Below are 14,093 nucleotides of genomic sequence, written 5' to 3' on the forward strand. Positions count from 1 at the left end.
AATCATCCAACAGTAAAAAAACTTTAGTTAAAAATACTCCACCAGCGAAAACTAATTTTAAAAATAACGAATCTATAAAAAAATAATTAAAATAAATAAAAAATATAATTATTTAACTAATTAACAATACGAAAGAAAAGAATTAAGAAATTGAAAATCTCAAAACAAAGCTTAAAAAAGTTAAAAAAGTTTAGAAAAAATATAAAAATTATATTACTTAACTTAACAGTTAAGTCAAAGCAGCAATATTAAAAAATATAATTAAAAAAGTAAAGTTATTAAAAGTTAAGTCTTTTAATAGAACTTACTCTAAATTATAGATATTCTTAACGTAAATAAATATATACATTCACGTAAATAGAAGAAATTTTATTAAACATATTTAAAGAGTATCAAAGATTCCAAGAACTATTTAAATAACCATAAATAAATAAATTACTAGAGTATAGATTATATAATTATATTATTCCTATTCAGGAAAAAAAAATAATATATAAATAAATTTATCTAATATTAAAAAAAAAATCACAAGCTCTGAAAAAATATATTAAAGATAGACTTAAAAAAAAATAAATTTAATTATCAAAAAGTCCAGCAGAACACGGTATATTATTTATATTTAAAAAAAAGGAAAAATTATAATTATATATCGATTATTAACTATTAAATAAAATTATAATTAAAGACAGGCATCTATTACCGCTTATTATAGAAATATAAAATAAAATAAAAGAAATAAAATAGTTTACAAAGTTTAATATTATAAATATATATTATTATCTTAGGATTATAAAAAATAAAAAATAGAAAATTATATTTTAAACAAAATATAAATATTATAAATATCTAATTATATTTTTTAAACTTACTAATATATTAATATCGTTTCAAAGATTTATTAACGAAATACTAGAAGAAATTCTCGATATATTTATTATTATATATTTAAATAATATCCTAATTTTTTTATATAATTTCAAAGACTATATTAAACACGTCCAAGTAGTTTTAAAAAAACTTCAAAAAATAGAAATATAATTAAAACTAAAAAAATATAAATTTTATATCTAAAAAACTAAATTCTTAAAATATTAGATATCCATTGAAAGAATATAAATAAAAAAAAAGAAAGTAAAAATTATTTAAAAATAGTTAAAATTAATTAATCTCAAGAAACTATAATAATTTATTAAATTACTAAACTACTACTAGAAATTTATTAATCGATATATATAAAAATTAGAACTACTCTTTAATCTACTCAAGAAATCGAAATAATAAAAGTAAATAAATAAATATTAAAATATATTTAATAACGTAAAAGTAATAATTATTACTATACTAATCTTAGCGTAGTATAATTTAATTAAATAAATCTTTATCAAAATCAACGTATCTAACTATATAATTAATATATAAATAATATAAATGAAACTAGATAAAAAGCTATAACTAATAGTATTTAAATCTAGGAAACTAATTTAAACTAAATTAAATTATAATATTTATAATAAGAAATTATTAACTATAATATTAATATTTAAAAAATAAAGAGTCTATCTAAAGAAAATACAATACTAAATTATTATAAAATTAAACTACAAAAACTTAATATATTTTATAACTACAAAAAAGTTTATATAATAATAAATAAAATAGACTAAAATACTATCGCAGTATAATTTCAAAATCGAATATTATAAAAAATTAGAAAACGGCTAAACCAATACCTTAAATTAAAAATTTAATTATAAAATTAAAAAAAAACAATCGAACCTATAATATTAAAATAATATAAAAATAGATTAATTAAATATAATTACTAAATACTTGTAGTAATAACTATAGAAATTAAAAATCCTATCTAATATCTTATTACAAAGATAACTGAGAAAGACAAATTACTTATTTAAAAATTTAAAACAAGTAATAATCTATTTACTAAAGATAAAGATAAAATTGTATATTATTAAAATCTTATATAGATTTTTTAAAAACTATAGTATATAATTATTTAAAAATATTATAATAATTTAACACAAAAACATTTTGAAATTAAAAAAATATTAAAATAAATCGCGAAAAATTACTATTTCCCGAATATAATAAAATAAATTAAAAAATATATTAAAAAATATAAAATATATATTGAAGATAAACTAGCGAAATATAAACTATATAAATTTATATAATTACTAAATATATCTTTGAAATCTTAAAAATAGATTACAATCGATTTTATAAAACTATTATTTAAATTAAAAAAATATAATATAATAATAATAATAATAGATTAATTTATTAAATATATTTATTTAATACTAAGTAAATTAATACTCGATACGATATAACTCGCGTATATACTATTTAAATATATTTTTATTTACTATAAAATAGTAAAAAAAATTATATTAAATTAAAATAAACTATTTATATTAAAATTTTAACAATTACTTATAAATTTAATAAAAATAAATTAGAAGTTAACTACGGCATATCACCTATAAGAAAATAGTTAAATAGAAAAAATAAATTAAATAATTAAATAATATTTATAATACTATATCAATTATTAATAAAATAATTAAATAAATCTATTACTAATAGTATAGTTTATATATAATAACGTAGAATATTTAATAATAAAAATAATATCCTTTTATACAAATTACAAATACTATACTAAGTTAATTAAAAAATTAAAAAATAAATTCTCTATTATAGAAAAAGTTAATAGAATAGTTAAAAATTTAAAGAATTTATAAAATTAACTATCTTTAAATATTAAATTCTTTAACTATCGCGCAGTAACTTATTATAATTAATATTATAAAAAGAGATCTATTTTTAAAAAAAGAAAAAAAGTATTTCTACTCCGTAGAAATATTAAAATAAAGTAATTAAATTTAAAATTTAATTATTAAAAAATTAGACTATTTAAAATTAAAAAATAAATTAATAATATTAATTATTAGCTAAAACTATTAAATTTAATAAAAAGAATATATTTAGTATTTTATATTTTATTATTAAAACTTATACTAAAGAATATTAAAATCGCTGAAAATATCAAATTTAATAAAAAAAAAATAAAATATAAAGTTAAATAAATACTAAATTATAAGCGAGTTAATAAAAAACTATATTATCTAGTAAAATAAAAAGATTATAGTATTTTAAAAAATTTATAGAAACTTATTAAGAATTTAATAAATTACTATTAATTAGTTTAATAGTATTACTAATAAAAGAATTAAAATTTATTTAAAAGAAAAGGTTATCTATTAATTAAATTAAACTAGAATTTAATCTAGAAATTGCAATTAATTAAATATTATTATTTAAAAATATATTAACCCCGAAATAAGAAATTGTAGTTTTCTAATAGTATAACTTTTTTTATATCTTATATTTTTTTTACTTTTAATACTTAAGTTTTTTAAATTTCTCGATTTTTTTAATATTATACGTAATAAAATTATTTATATATTTTTATAATAACTGTTTTTATTTTTATAAATAAAGGAGCTTTGTTAAAATAATTTTTTTCTTCTTTTTAATAGTATTTTGAGTTTTTACAAGTTATTTCTATTTAGCGTTGAAAAAAGAAAACTTAGGTATTTTATAAAAAATACTGTTTATTTTTATATACTCGCTATAATAACTAAAGTTTTTGAATTTAATATAAAAATAATAGAAGCGGATATAATATTTATAAGGAAATATTATTTAAAAACTCTTGTCTTCGATTTATTGGTAAAGCTTAGATTTATAGATAAAATTAAAAGGTATTATTAAAATATAGATAAAAGAAAAAATTAAGAATAGATATCTTTTATTTAAATAAATCCGTAATTTTATACTTTCGAGGATAAAAATTTAAAAGAAAAGAAATAATATTATAAATCTTTATTTAATATATTTTATTAAAAATAGATATATAAAATAAAATAACAATAGAATAATAATAACCGATTTTTAAGTAAAAGAAATTTAATAAATCGTTTATTTAATAATTATTTAAAAAAGGCTATAAATATCAATACTAATTACTATAACAAAGTTATATATATTATAGTAGTAATATAATTAAATATATCAGCGACACGATAAGCTTATAGTACTAATAAAATATATTATATTACTAATATAAAAAGTCGTAGCAGTAATATAATAGATAAGGATATATAAAAATACTTATTTATATACTTAGTTTAGTTCTTTGTAATTAATCTATATTATTATTATAAAATTATTTTTAATAATATAATTAATCTTAACTTATTTATATTTTTTAACTATTAAGTATATATATTTAGTAGGTCTAGCTCTTTGGATTTGAATTTAGTATTAATAGTAATCTTATATCGACTATATTTCTATAACGATAGTAGTCTAGTATTAATAGTAGTCTTATATTAACTGTATCCCTATAATAACAGTAGTCTAATATTAACGGTAGTCTTGTGTTAACAGTAGTCTTATATCGACTTTTATTTTACTAAACCCGCAATCTAATAGCGACGGAAGTCGAAGGCCGACTTTAGGTTAATAACCCTCAAAACGTGGTCCGCTAACTGGTCTCAGACTTGACGACGAAGCCCCGGGCGTAACAGGTATATAAATTGGTCGTGGAAGGTCGTACACATTTCCAATCTGTTAGGATTGGTTAAGCGTAGGAGTCCCTTCTATATCTAAATTTACTATATAGGATATGCAGACTCTGGGTCCAAGGTGAGAAAATACAACTAGTTTATATCTATTCAATGGCGAGTGTATTAACACTATTATCAAAAGTGGAATAAAGATTCTTATTTATTAATAATTTTTAAACATGGTAATTCACCGTTGTAAGGTAATATAGAATAGACTAAAAATACTAAATCTTATTAGTAACCAGCTAGCTTAGTAATAAGTTAATATAGATAAAGACCTAAATTTAGTAAATAGAATTTATTTAGAAATTATAAGATAGTCCCAGGGCTAGCTCCTCTTTTTAAGATTATAGATTCGATTTCTATTATTAATACTATATTTACTATCTCAGCGTCTCTATAAAGAGATACTATAATATAGAATAGTAGAGTATTTTAATCTTTTCACAGGTTAAAATAGAATTAATTATATATCTTTTAAATAAAGCTCAAAGTTCACCCTTACGAAGTTTAAAATATTATAGTAAAATTATAATTATATATATAGAATAGTAGTTATCTACGTATTACTTCGTTATAAAGAGTCAATATATAAATACTATTACTACTGTAAGTAAATATATCGCAAAAGCGACCTGATCCAAATATCAATAGAGGCTATATTTTGCAAATTATAAAAGTGTGAACTAGATTATCTACCTACCAAGGAACAAATCATCTCTATAACACAATCAGAGTGTGTGAATACAAGGCGCGCAGTACCGGGTTATCTCTTCATAGCAAATTCCGCACTATAGTAAATATTTCTTGCACGATGCGATCGACCCCCGCATTCCGTTCCGTATTCTCCCCAATACTGGGAACGGGTTCAATCTGGTTCGCACGACAGCCTTTGCTATGCCATCGGAGGGAACACCGCGCATGGCTGAAAGCCAGGAAAACACGGTGATGTGGTTTACGTGGTATGGGTAAAAGAGGGGACAAACAGGCGAAGGTCACATATGTAAGTGATTTACAGCGAAATGCAGTCTCAGTTCAGTAGCCAAGAGCGGCACAGCAAGAAGTGCTTCAGGCTTGCCTTTACGTCCCCTATCAGATGATCAGATAGGATTTACGGGCACAAATTGCCCAATAATGTATTGTGTAGTGGTTTGAGCGCAACGTTAGTATGGGACTAGAAATTGGTATATGAAAAGCGGGATTGGTGTCAAGGGTCCGAGAACGGCAGTAATAGAAAGGTTTTCAGGTATGTATCTCCAGATATTTGAATGGCCTCTGCATTCGTGGGCCGATCTTATGCAGTCCAAAGGGAGTATTTGAAGGATAAAGTCTGCTGGAAAGAGTAGAATGTGCTGGGAGATGATGGATGTATACATGGCGTGGTAAAATCCTAGGTTGACAAGGACATCACAGCCAGTGGACATTACTTGTGTGATCTGCCATCCTGGTCGGTACTTCTGACTAGTTTGCCTTATTTGCACTCATGTACTAATTCTTTATTTCTTGTTGCCGCCTAAGCGCCTCATCTGCCTTACTTTCCCCACGGCCCCACACATCCCTGCAAGGCGACGATCTCTCCGTCTCTGGCTTAGGGCTCCCAGCTAGACTGGAGATTGAAGATCTGATCCGAGGGAAAACTCTTTCCTCCCCACCTTGCACCTAGCCTTATCTTCTAATCCATGAAGTGAACACTTTTATCCACCAACGTTGAAAAGCTTTCCTCTTACACTTTCTGTTGCAATGCCTCTCCTCGATCTTCCAGATGAGTTACTCCTTCTCATCATTGAAAGTTTAGACAACGAGAAGGACATCCTGTCTTTTCTATTAACAAACTCCCGAATCTACGGCATCCAACAGATGGGCCCTCTATATGCATATAACATCAAGTTTTCTGGAAGTTCATCTTTACTGTGGTATACAGAAATAGGATATAAATCGTCTGTGGAGGCACTACTTGACAAAGGTGCCGATCTTGAGTGCAAAGCTGGGGATTGGGAAACTCCGTTGATACTGGCTGCTTTACACGGCCATAGGCATATCGCTAAGCTGCTTATTGAAAAAGGCTGTGACCTAGAATCTAAGGATCGTCAGGGCCGAACAGCACTAAGACATGCCTTTAACGCAGAATATCAGGATATTATGGTGCTACTGCTTGAGAAAGGCTGTGATATATTATGTGAAGGTAGCTGGACAGCCATTGGAACAGCTGCTGAAAATGGATATGAAGGTGTGGTCAGACTGTTACTTGAGAGAGGAGCTCATATAGAATCGAGAGATGGTAATAGCCGGACACCTCTTGGATGTGCTGCTATGGAGGGACATGAAGATGTGGTTGGATTGTTGCTTGAGAAAGGTTCTGACATAGAATCTAGAGATTGTGACGGTCAAACACCACTTGGATGTGCGGTTATAAATGGACATGAAGGTGTGGTTAGGATGCTACTTGAAAAGGGTGCCGATTTCGAGTACAAATCAAGTATCGGTGTTACACCGTTGATGTCTGCTGTTAGATGGGGGTATGCAGATATAGTTCAGCTTCTGCTTGAAAACGGTGCTGATGCGGGGTGCAAATATTGGGATGGCAACACACTTCCAGAACTTGCTTCTCGTCATAGACACACGGAGGTGCTTAAGGTTCTGCTTGAAAACGGTGCTTGCTGATCAGAGTACAAAGACGAGGAATAAAATACACCACTGATGTATCAAGGGACATGAAGATGCGCTCTATACCCTAGTACGTCGGGGATGTAGGGTGCATCCCGCATCCGCGCCCGCGTACGGAGGATCATAGCGGCCACTCCGCAACAACACTTCCCTCTACTAAGTCCATTTACCGCTTTCTCAACCACTTTCTTTATTAGATTACTTTAATTAGCTAATTATTTTTTTAATTCTTATATATAATTATTGTATATAACTATATCTCGTTTAACTATTAATTTTAAATTATATAAGACTAAGATTATAGCTTTATACTAAAGAAATAAATTAATAGCTATAATTTAAAATTATTTAAAAAAGTTATTTAATTTTTAACTTAGTAAATATATATTTAAATTATATCTTTAAAAATAGGATTTATTATATTAGGATTATATAATTAATATTAATACTAATATATAAATATAAATAAAAATACTTTTTTTCTAGGTTAATCTTAAAAAATGAAAATATTTTTTATATTTTATATTAAAAAGAAGTAACTTTATTACTTTATATACTCAGGTGTATATATAAAAATCTTAAACTTATATACTGCACTAATTCTTCTTTTAAAAGATAGTATTAAACTAAAACTATTTTATAAACTTTTATTAAAAAATTTAAAAAAAAATATAATTTAAAAATTTAGTAGAGGATTATTTTATTAGTATATACATATAAAAAAGTATATTATTACTTAGTAAAATTTAACTTTTTTCTTTTTTTATATATTATACTAATTGTATTAAAAGCTTATCTTTTTTAAGCTTATTATATAATATTTTTTAATTAAATTTTTACCTATTATTATCAGTTATAGTACTAACGAGGAGAATATATTATATTTAGATTAAATTTTCTTTAATTAGTAGATAGTTATATAAAGCTTAAGCTATATAAAATTAAAATATATATAAAAATAGATATCTATTTTTATTATATTATCTAGATTTATTATAGTATTACTACCTATATAACTCTAAGTATTTTAAATTAATTTTTAAATATTAAAACTGTATAGCTGCAACTACAAAAGATTAAATTTAATTATAATTTAAAAAGAGATTATTTTTAAGATATCTTTATATAACTTTAGTAGGTATACAATTTTTTTATCTAATAAATTAATTATTAAATAAAAGGACGAAATACTAAGAATTAAAGAATTAAAACTTAGTAAAAATAATTCTTAAAAAATATACTTTATAAATAATAGATAAATTATTCTACTTTTATATAGTATTAATTTTTAATTAAATAAATATACTTTTGTATATTAAAAAATAAAGATCTATTTAGCAAAAGCTATATTATTAATTAGATTATTTTATTAAATATTTATATATCTATAATTTATACAGAGATCTACAGTTCTATAGAACTTTAAAATATTTATTAAATCTAGAAATAATACAACAGCTAAATTCTATTACTAGAAAATTATATATTGTTTATTATTATTTAAAAAATATATAAGACTATAGACTTTTTATTTAATAAAAAGTTTTAGATATAGAGCTGTGATTTGTACAAAGATTTAATAAATAATTACTAAATTTTATTGTCTAGTGTAAATATTAATTAATATAGATATTAATAAATATTTACTAGTAGAAACTTTTCAGTTCTGCTATATAGTATTATTAGAAATTAGCTTTAACTCTAAAAGTTTACCGCTACTTTAGTTAAAGAATAAAATAGTTGTTTTTTATATAATTTATTTAAAGCTAAGAGATATTATGAATTTTTATATAGATCTTTTTATTAAACCTTTTTTTAATATATTATCCCGGCCAACTATAAACTAAGATTTAAATTCTAAGATAGGATAGTATTATATAGAGATAAAATAGATTTCTTTATATAAAAAGGATTTAAGTAAAGCTTTTTTTAATATAAGAATAAGATTATTTTTTAATTTACTTAATCTTTTTATATAAGTATTATAATATCTTCTTTATTAAAGCTTTTTAAGTACTGTGATACGATATTTTTTAAAGTTATTAATTTAATATTTTCTTTTTCTTATTTAAATTCTATATTATTTATATTCCAGCGGCTTTCTCCCTTTAGTTCTCGTATATTTTAATTTTATTTATTATTTAACTAATAAGTAGCTACAGTATTATTAAGGTAAAGTTAAATATTATATTAATTATTTTTCTTTAAAATAATTATCTTTTTTTATTTTATAACTATCGATATATAAAATAACTAAATTACAAAGACTTTAAAGCTAATAGATATAATTAATCTTTATATCTTATATAATAGAGTATATTAAAATCGTAATCTCTACTTGTACAATCGATTTAATATAGGATCTTATTTATTAAAATTTTTTAAATAATATAAGCGAAAGTATATAATAATTATATAGTCTATAAAGTAATATTATCTATTATTTAGCAATTAGTATAAAAAGAAAATTTCTAATATATTTAAATTTTATCATAGACACGCAGTAAGTAGTTAAGAATCTTTTTTTAAAATAATTTAAATTTTGTATAGCTATTAGTGAAAAGAAGTATATATTTTATTTAATTATAAAATAAATAATTACTCTAGACGAGGAGATTATATCTGTAAAAGAGAAGATTAAAATTAAAAAGAAAAAGAAGATTAAGATAAAAATTAAGAAAAAGATTAAGAAAAAAAGAATATCTATTTTAACTTTTTAATAAAATAGTAGTACTATACAATCCAATATCTATATACTATTAGAAGAATTATCTATAATTATATAAAAGTCTTATAAATACACTGCAATAGAATTATCTCTAATATTAAGTAAGATACTATATCGTATAAGAAAAAGATATATTATTAATAATAAAGATATAGATTAAATTTAGGAGTATAGACCCTTTACTAGTAAAGAATAATTTTTTATTTACTTAATTATATAAATACCTTAGTTAAATTAATTTAATATTATATTTCTTACTTTATTTTAAATTTTTATATAGCCTTAACTTTTTTTAACTTATTGAATATACCTTTAGGGGCCGAAGGCGCTGAACTAGGCTGTTTTGGTTGGTTGTCATTGTTCAGCAATTCTGCCTGTCACATCCGCCTCACGCTAATGCGGCTGTGTTGGTGTCATAACAGTAGGCTAGTAGCTACCCTATATCTACTGTATAATTATTGTGATACTCTCACTCCCTTTTATATTTTAACCTAATATACAAGGAATGTAGAGGTCTAACTACTAAATATATAATTAATATTGGTCACTAGATATTATTGCATATCCCACAGACGTCAACGAAAGCACATACATACCTATCAATATCACAATAGTATGGGATAGTATAGAACCATAGACTCCAGAGTAGATAGGCAGATGTGGAAATAAAACATAGACTCTGCACTGTGGGGGCACTCTGGGCGCCCATAATCAGTATTGGACCCGTGGACTCCGTGCACGACACCATTACTAGGGAAAGCCCAACGGCCGCCTCACTTCGTACACTGGGGAAATAGCCTGTCCTGAGGCCAAGCAGCGCTGCTTGAAATCCTCAGACCATGGTCCATGGCATGCTATGTCATAAGCATGTAGGACCGGCAGGTCGGTTGATCTCAATTATAGAGCCGTTTGCAGCTAAGCTTTGATATCATATATGGTGCACTAATAAAGTCAAAATAATAGGAGTGATAGGACTGAGAACTGACTAGATAACCCAAAGCCTCTGCCCCACAAAAGGAAATGTAAAAGAAAAGTTTAATATCAGGTTACATCACCACGCATGTCTCGACTCTTGAGTAGAGGTCCTGTGGAAGCAGCTGTCGAAGGAAAAGAATTCAATAGATAACATGATGTGCATGTAAAATAAGTGAAAATGGCCTACATTCTACCAGACTTTCTTTTTCTGTCATGGCTCTTGCCATGACGCCATCTCAGTATAGGCCATGGCTGTTCTAGATTTATGAATATATAGGTGACGTACTAGCAGTTACTGTATATAGTAATGGTCGCCGCATATAGTAATAGCTCTGTGAACGTCATAATGACTATTATCAACTGCAAAGGATTAGATTAGTTAGACTCCTCCCCTCTAGACCTTTACATTACTCAATGGAAGATATAAAGAGACACATTTATCCCAGTCTAATCCTTTTCATGCAATGGAAGAAGCACTATTCATTTTGAATCCTGTGATTCAGATACAAAAGCTTGGAAGCTTCAAGTAATAATTATATTACACCAGCTGTCAACATGAAGGCACTCACTATCATTCTTCTGACCTCTATTCCTTGTACCTATGCTGCCTGTTGGACAGGTGGCTGGCCAAGTCGCTGCAAAAATCAGGATGGTCCAGTCAGCGGTGACTACACGAGAACCAAGGAAATCTGTGATAATGTTGGAGGCGATATGTGCAACTGTATCAGGCAGGCTGAAGAGTATTGCGAGTTTGATACTCAGGATCAGGCTGATGAATTCAAGTCTGAGTGTGAGAGTCAGTCTGGCTGGTCTTCGTGGAACTGCGGTTGGTAGTTTGGCACCGGCTTGCCATACAGCTGGATGCAATACTGGTGCAAATGTTTATACTTCTGATTACTTTTCTGAGACCTTATTTGAAACGCAGCTGAACTGTAACTAGCAAGTCATGGAATATCTGTCTTCTGTGTATTTTAACTGGAAGACGCGCGCTGCGCGCGCTGTGGCCCTGAAACGATAAAAAGGCAAGGGAGAAAGAGTGACGTGAGGCTATCGAAGTGGATTGAATGGATAAGTGAATATTGCGGGTGATGACAAAGCAGTCGAAGGAGGTTAGTTAACTAGTTAACTATTTTGATTGGGCAAGAATATCTGCATATGAAGTTCTCCGCATTCTCTGAGAACGTCTCTCGGGTGTAGGGGAGGTTGAGCTGGGGTTAAATGGTCTGCTTCATCGGCCGTTTCTGTCCAAGTGAGCTGGGTTTCCGTATCATCATCTCGTTCTATTCGATCGCTTCGTCCGGGTGGCTGTGATGAGGTGATGGATGATGGTCAAGTTGGTGAGCGGACTTGGATGGGGTGCTAGGGTAGCTCGTTGTGTCCACTGGTCTGTTCGTTTTCTCTTGCCGAGGGTTGAGGAAGGAGTGGGGGGCAAAGGCTGAGGTGGTGCTGGTAGAAAGTGTACGTCTTCTGTCATACTCGCCAGTTGCTGGTTTTCTTTTGTGAGCCCGAAGATGCGGCCGGTGATGAATACCTGGGCGTTAATGGACAGCGATGGAAAGCTGACCCAGCGCTGACTATTATTGAAGCAGGCGGTTAGTGGGAAGGTATGGTGAGTTCAACTGGAGGTATGGTAAACTGTTGATTGAAGCCAGTAATGAAATAGCGTTGACCTGTTGTTCAGCTACCCTCCACGCTCACAGACGGTGCCAAGGAATATAACGGTCGGTTGCGCGGCCTCTGGGCAGTGCATGGCCGTTAGGAAGGAACCCCAGGCGTAGATGAACACATTGGGCTGGTAGATTTCAGATCGGGTTGTTTGGCTGAAGAATCGAATTAGAGTCGGAATATCTGCTTGGGTAACATCGTCAAATTGTTCGTCCCTATCTAGGATGTTCAGGGAAAGGCGTAACTGCAACGCAAGGTTTTTACTGGGGCATGTCGGGTCGGATTCAACACAATCAATAAAGTCTCGAATGTGGATAGTAGTTGGACAGGTCCTATTTGGCGGCATATCCGGAAATGATATTGGGCAGTCGTTGTGTCAACCGGTGTTTATGATAGATCAGTCGGATACTTTTATAAGTAGGCAGGTGTTGGTCTATTTTAACTTGTATTATAATACTAGTTTTTATTTCTAAAAATAGATAATAAACTACTTTTAAATCTTTTAATAAGGATATTACCCTTTTATAGAATTATAATAGTAATTATTTTTGTTATAGTTAGATAGAAAATTATCTATTAAATTAAAGTTTATCTGTTAAACTAGTATTTATCTAGTTAATTATTAAAGACTAGAGATATAATAATCTATATTAATATTAAATATTAGCTAGTAGATTAAATAATTCTTTATTTCAAAAATTAGAATTTACTAGATTAGGATTGTTACGCCCGGGGCTTCGTCGTCAAGTCTAAGACCAGTTAGTGGACCACGTTCCAAGGGTTACTTAACCTGAAGTCAGCCTTCGACTTCCATTGTAGTTAAGTTGCGGTCTGGGTAAGATAGAAGCTATCTTAGGACTTTCGTCGACACTAGACTACTGTCGTTACAGGGATATAGTTAATATAAAACTACTGTCGATACTAGACTACTGTCGTTATAGAAATGCAGTCGACATAAGATTATTATTAATATTAGACTTAAGTCTAAAGAGCTAGGCCTATTAAATACGTATACTTAATAATTAAATAAGTATAAATAAATTAAGACTAGTTTTATTATTTAAAGATAATTCTATAATAATAATATAAATTAACCACGAAGAATTAAACTAAATATATAAAATAAATATTTTTATATATCTCTAAGTATCTATTTCTATTGTAATTCCCTTAGAAATAAAAGATAGAATATATCTAATTATAGTGTATAGTACTATATATTTTTAATATACTCTCTTTAGAATAGATATTAAAATAGATATTATATAATAGAACTATTATTAATATCTATAACCTTTTTTAAATAATTATTAGATAAACGATTTATTAAATATCTTTCGTTTAGAAATCGACTATTATTATTCTATTATTATTCTATCTTATATATTTATTTTTAATAAAATATA

General features: G+C 26.8%; 3 protein-coding genes across 3 annotated transcripts; 2 read left to right on the forward strand and 1 right to left on the reverse strand.

Annotated features, from left to right (window-relative positions):
* The first annotated feature begins 6,325 nt into the window (after positions 1–6,325).
* Positions 6,326–7,334, forward strand: BDV37DRAFT_266764 (ankyrin repeat domain-containing protein). The gene has a single exon (XM_032083953.1). The coding sequence runs from the start codon at positions 6,396–6,398 to the stop codon at positions 7,314–7,316; it is 921 nt and encodes a 306-aa protein (XP_031934359.1). The 5' UTR covers positions 6,326–6,395; the 3' UTR covers positions 7,317–7,334.
* Positions 7,335–11,577: 4,243 nt separating this feature from the next.
* BDV37DRAFT_277219 (uncharacterized protein) lies at positions 11,578–11,856 on the forward strand (the record flags this gene model as incomplete). Its single annotated transcript, XM_032085707.1, has 1 exon — positions 11,578–11,856. One exon carries the CDS (start codon positions 11,578–11,580, stop codon positions 11,854–11,856), a length of 279 nt encoding a protein of 92 aa, XP_031934360.1.
* Positions 11,857–12,292: 436 nt separating this feature from the next.
* BDV37DRAFT_289763 (uncharacterized protein) lies at positions 12,293–13,033 on the reverse strand (the record flags this gene model as incomplete). The annotated part of the gene is made up of 2 exons (XM_032088543.1): positions 12,293–12,596; positions 12,708–13,033. 2 exons carry the CDS (start codon positions 13,031–13,033, stop codon positions 12,293–12,295), a joined length of 630 nt encoding a protein of 209 aa, XP_031934361.1.
* Between the last annotated feature and the right edge of the window lie 1,060 nt (positions 13,034–14,093).

This window comes from Aspergillus pseudonomiae (assembly GCF_009193645.1).
Source record: "Aspergillus pseudonomiae strain CBS 119388 unplaced genomic scaffold BDV37scaffold_191, whole genome shotgun sequence".
In the NCBI taxonomy this organism is placed as follows: domain Eukaryota; kingdom Fungi; phylum Ascomycota; class Eurotiomycetes; order Eurotiales; family Aspergillaceae; genus Aspergillus; species Aspergillus pseudonomiae.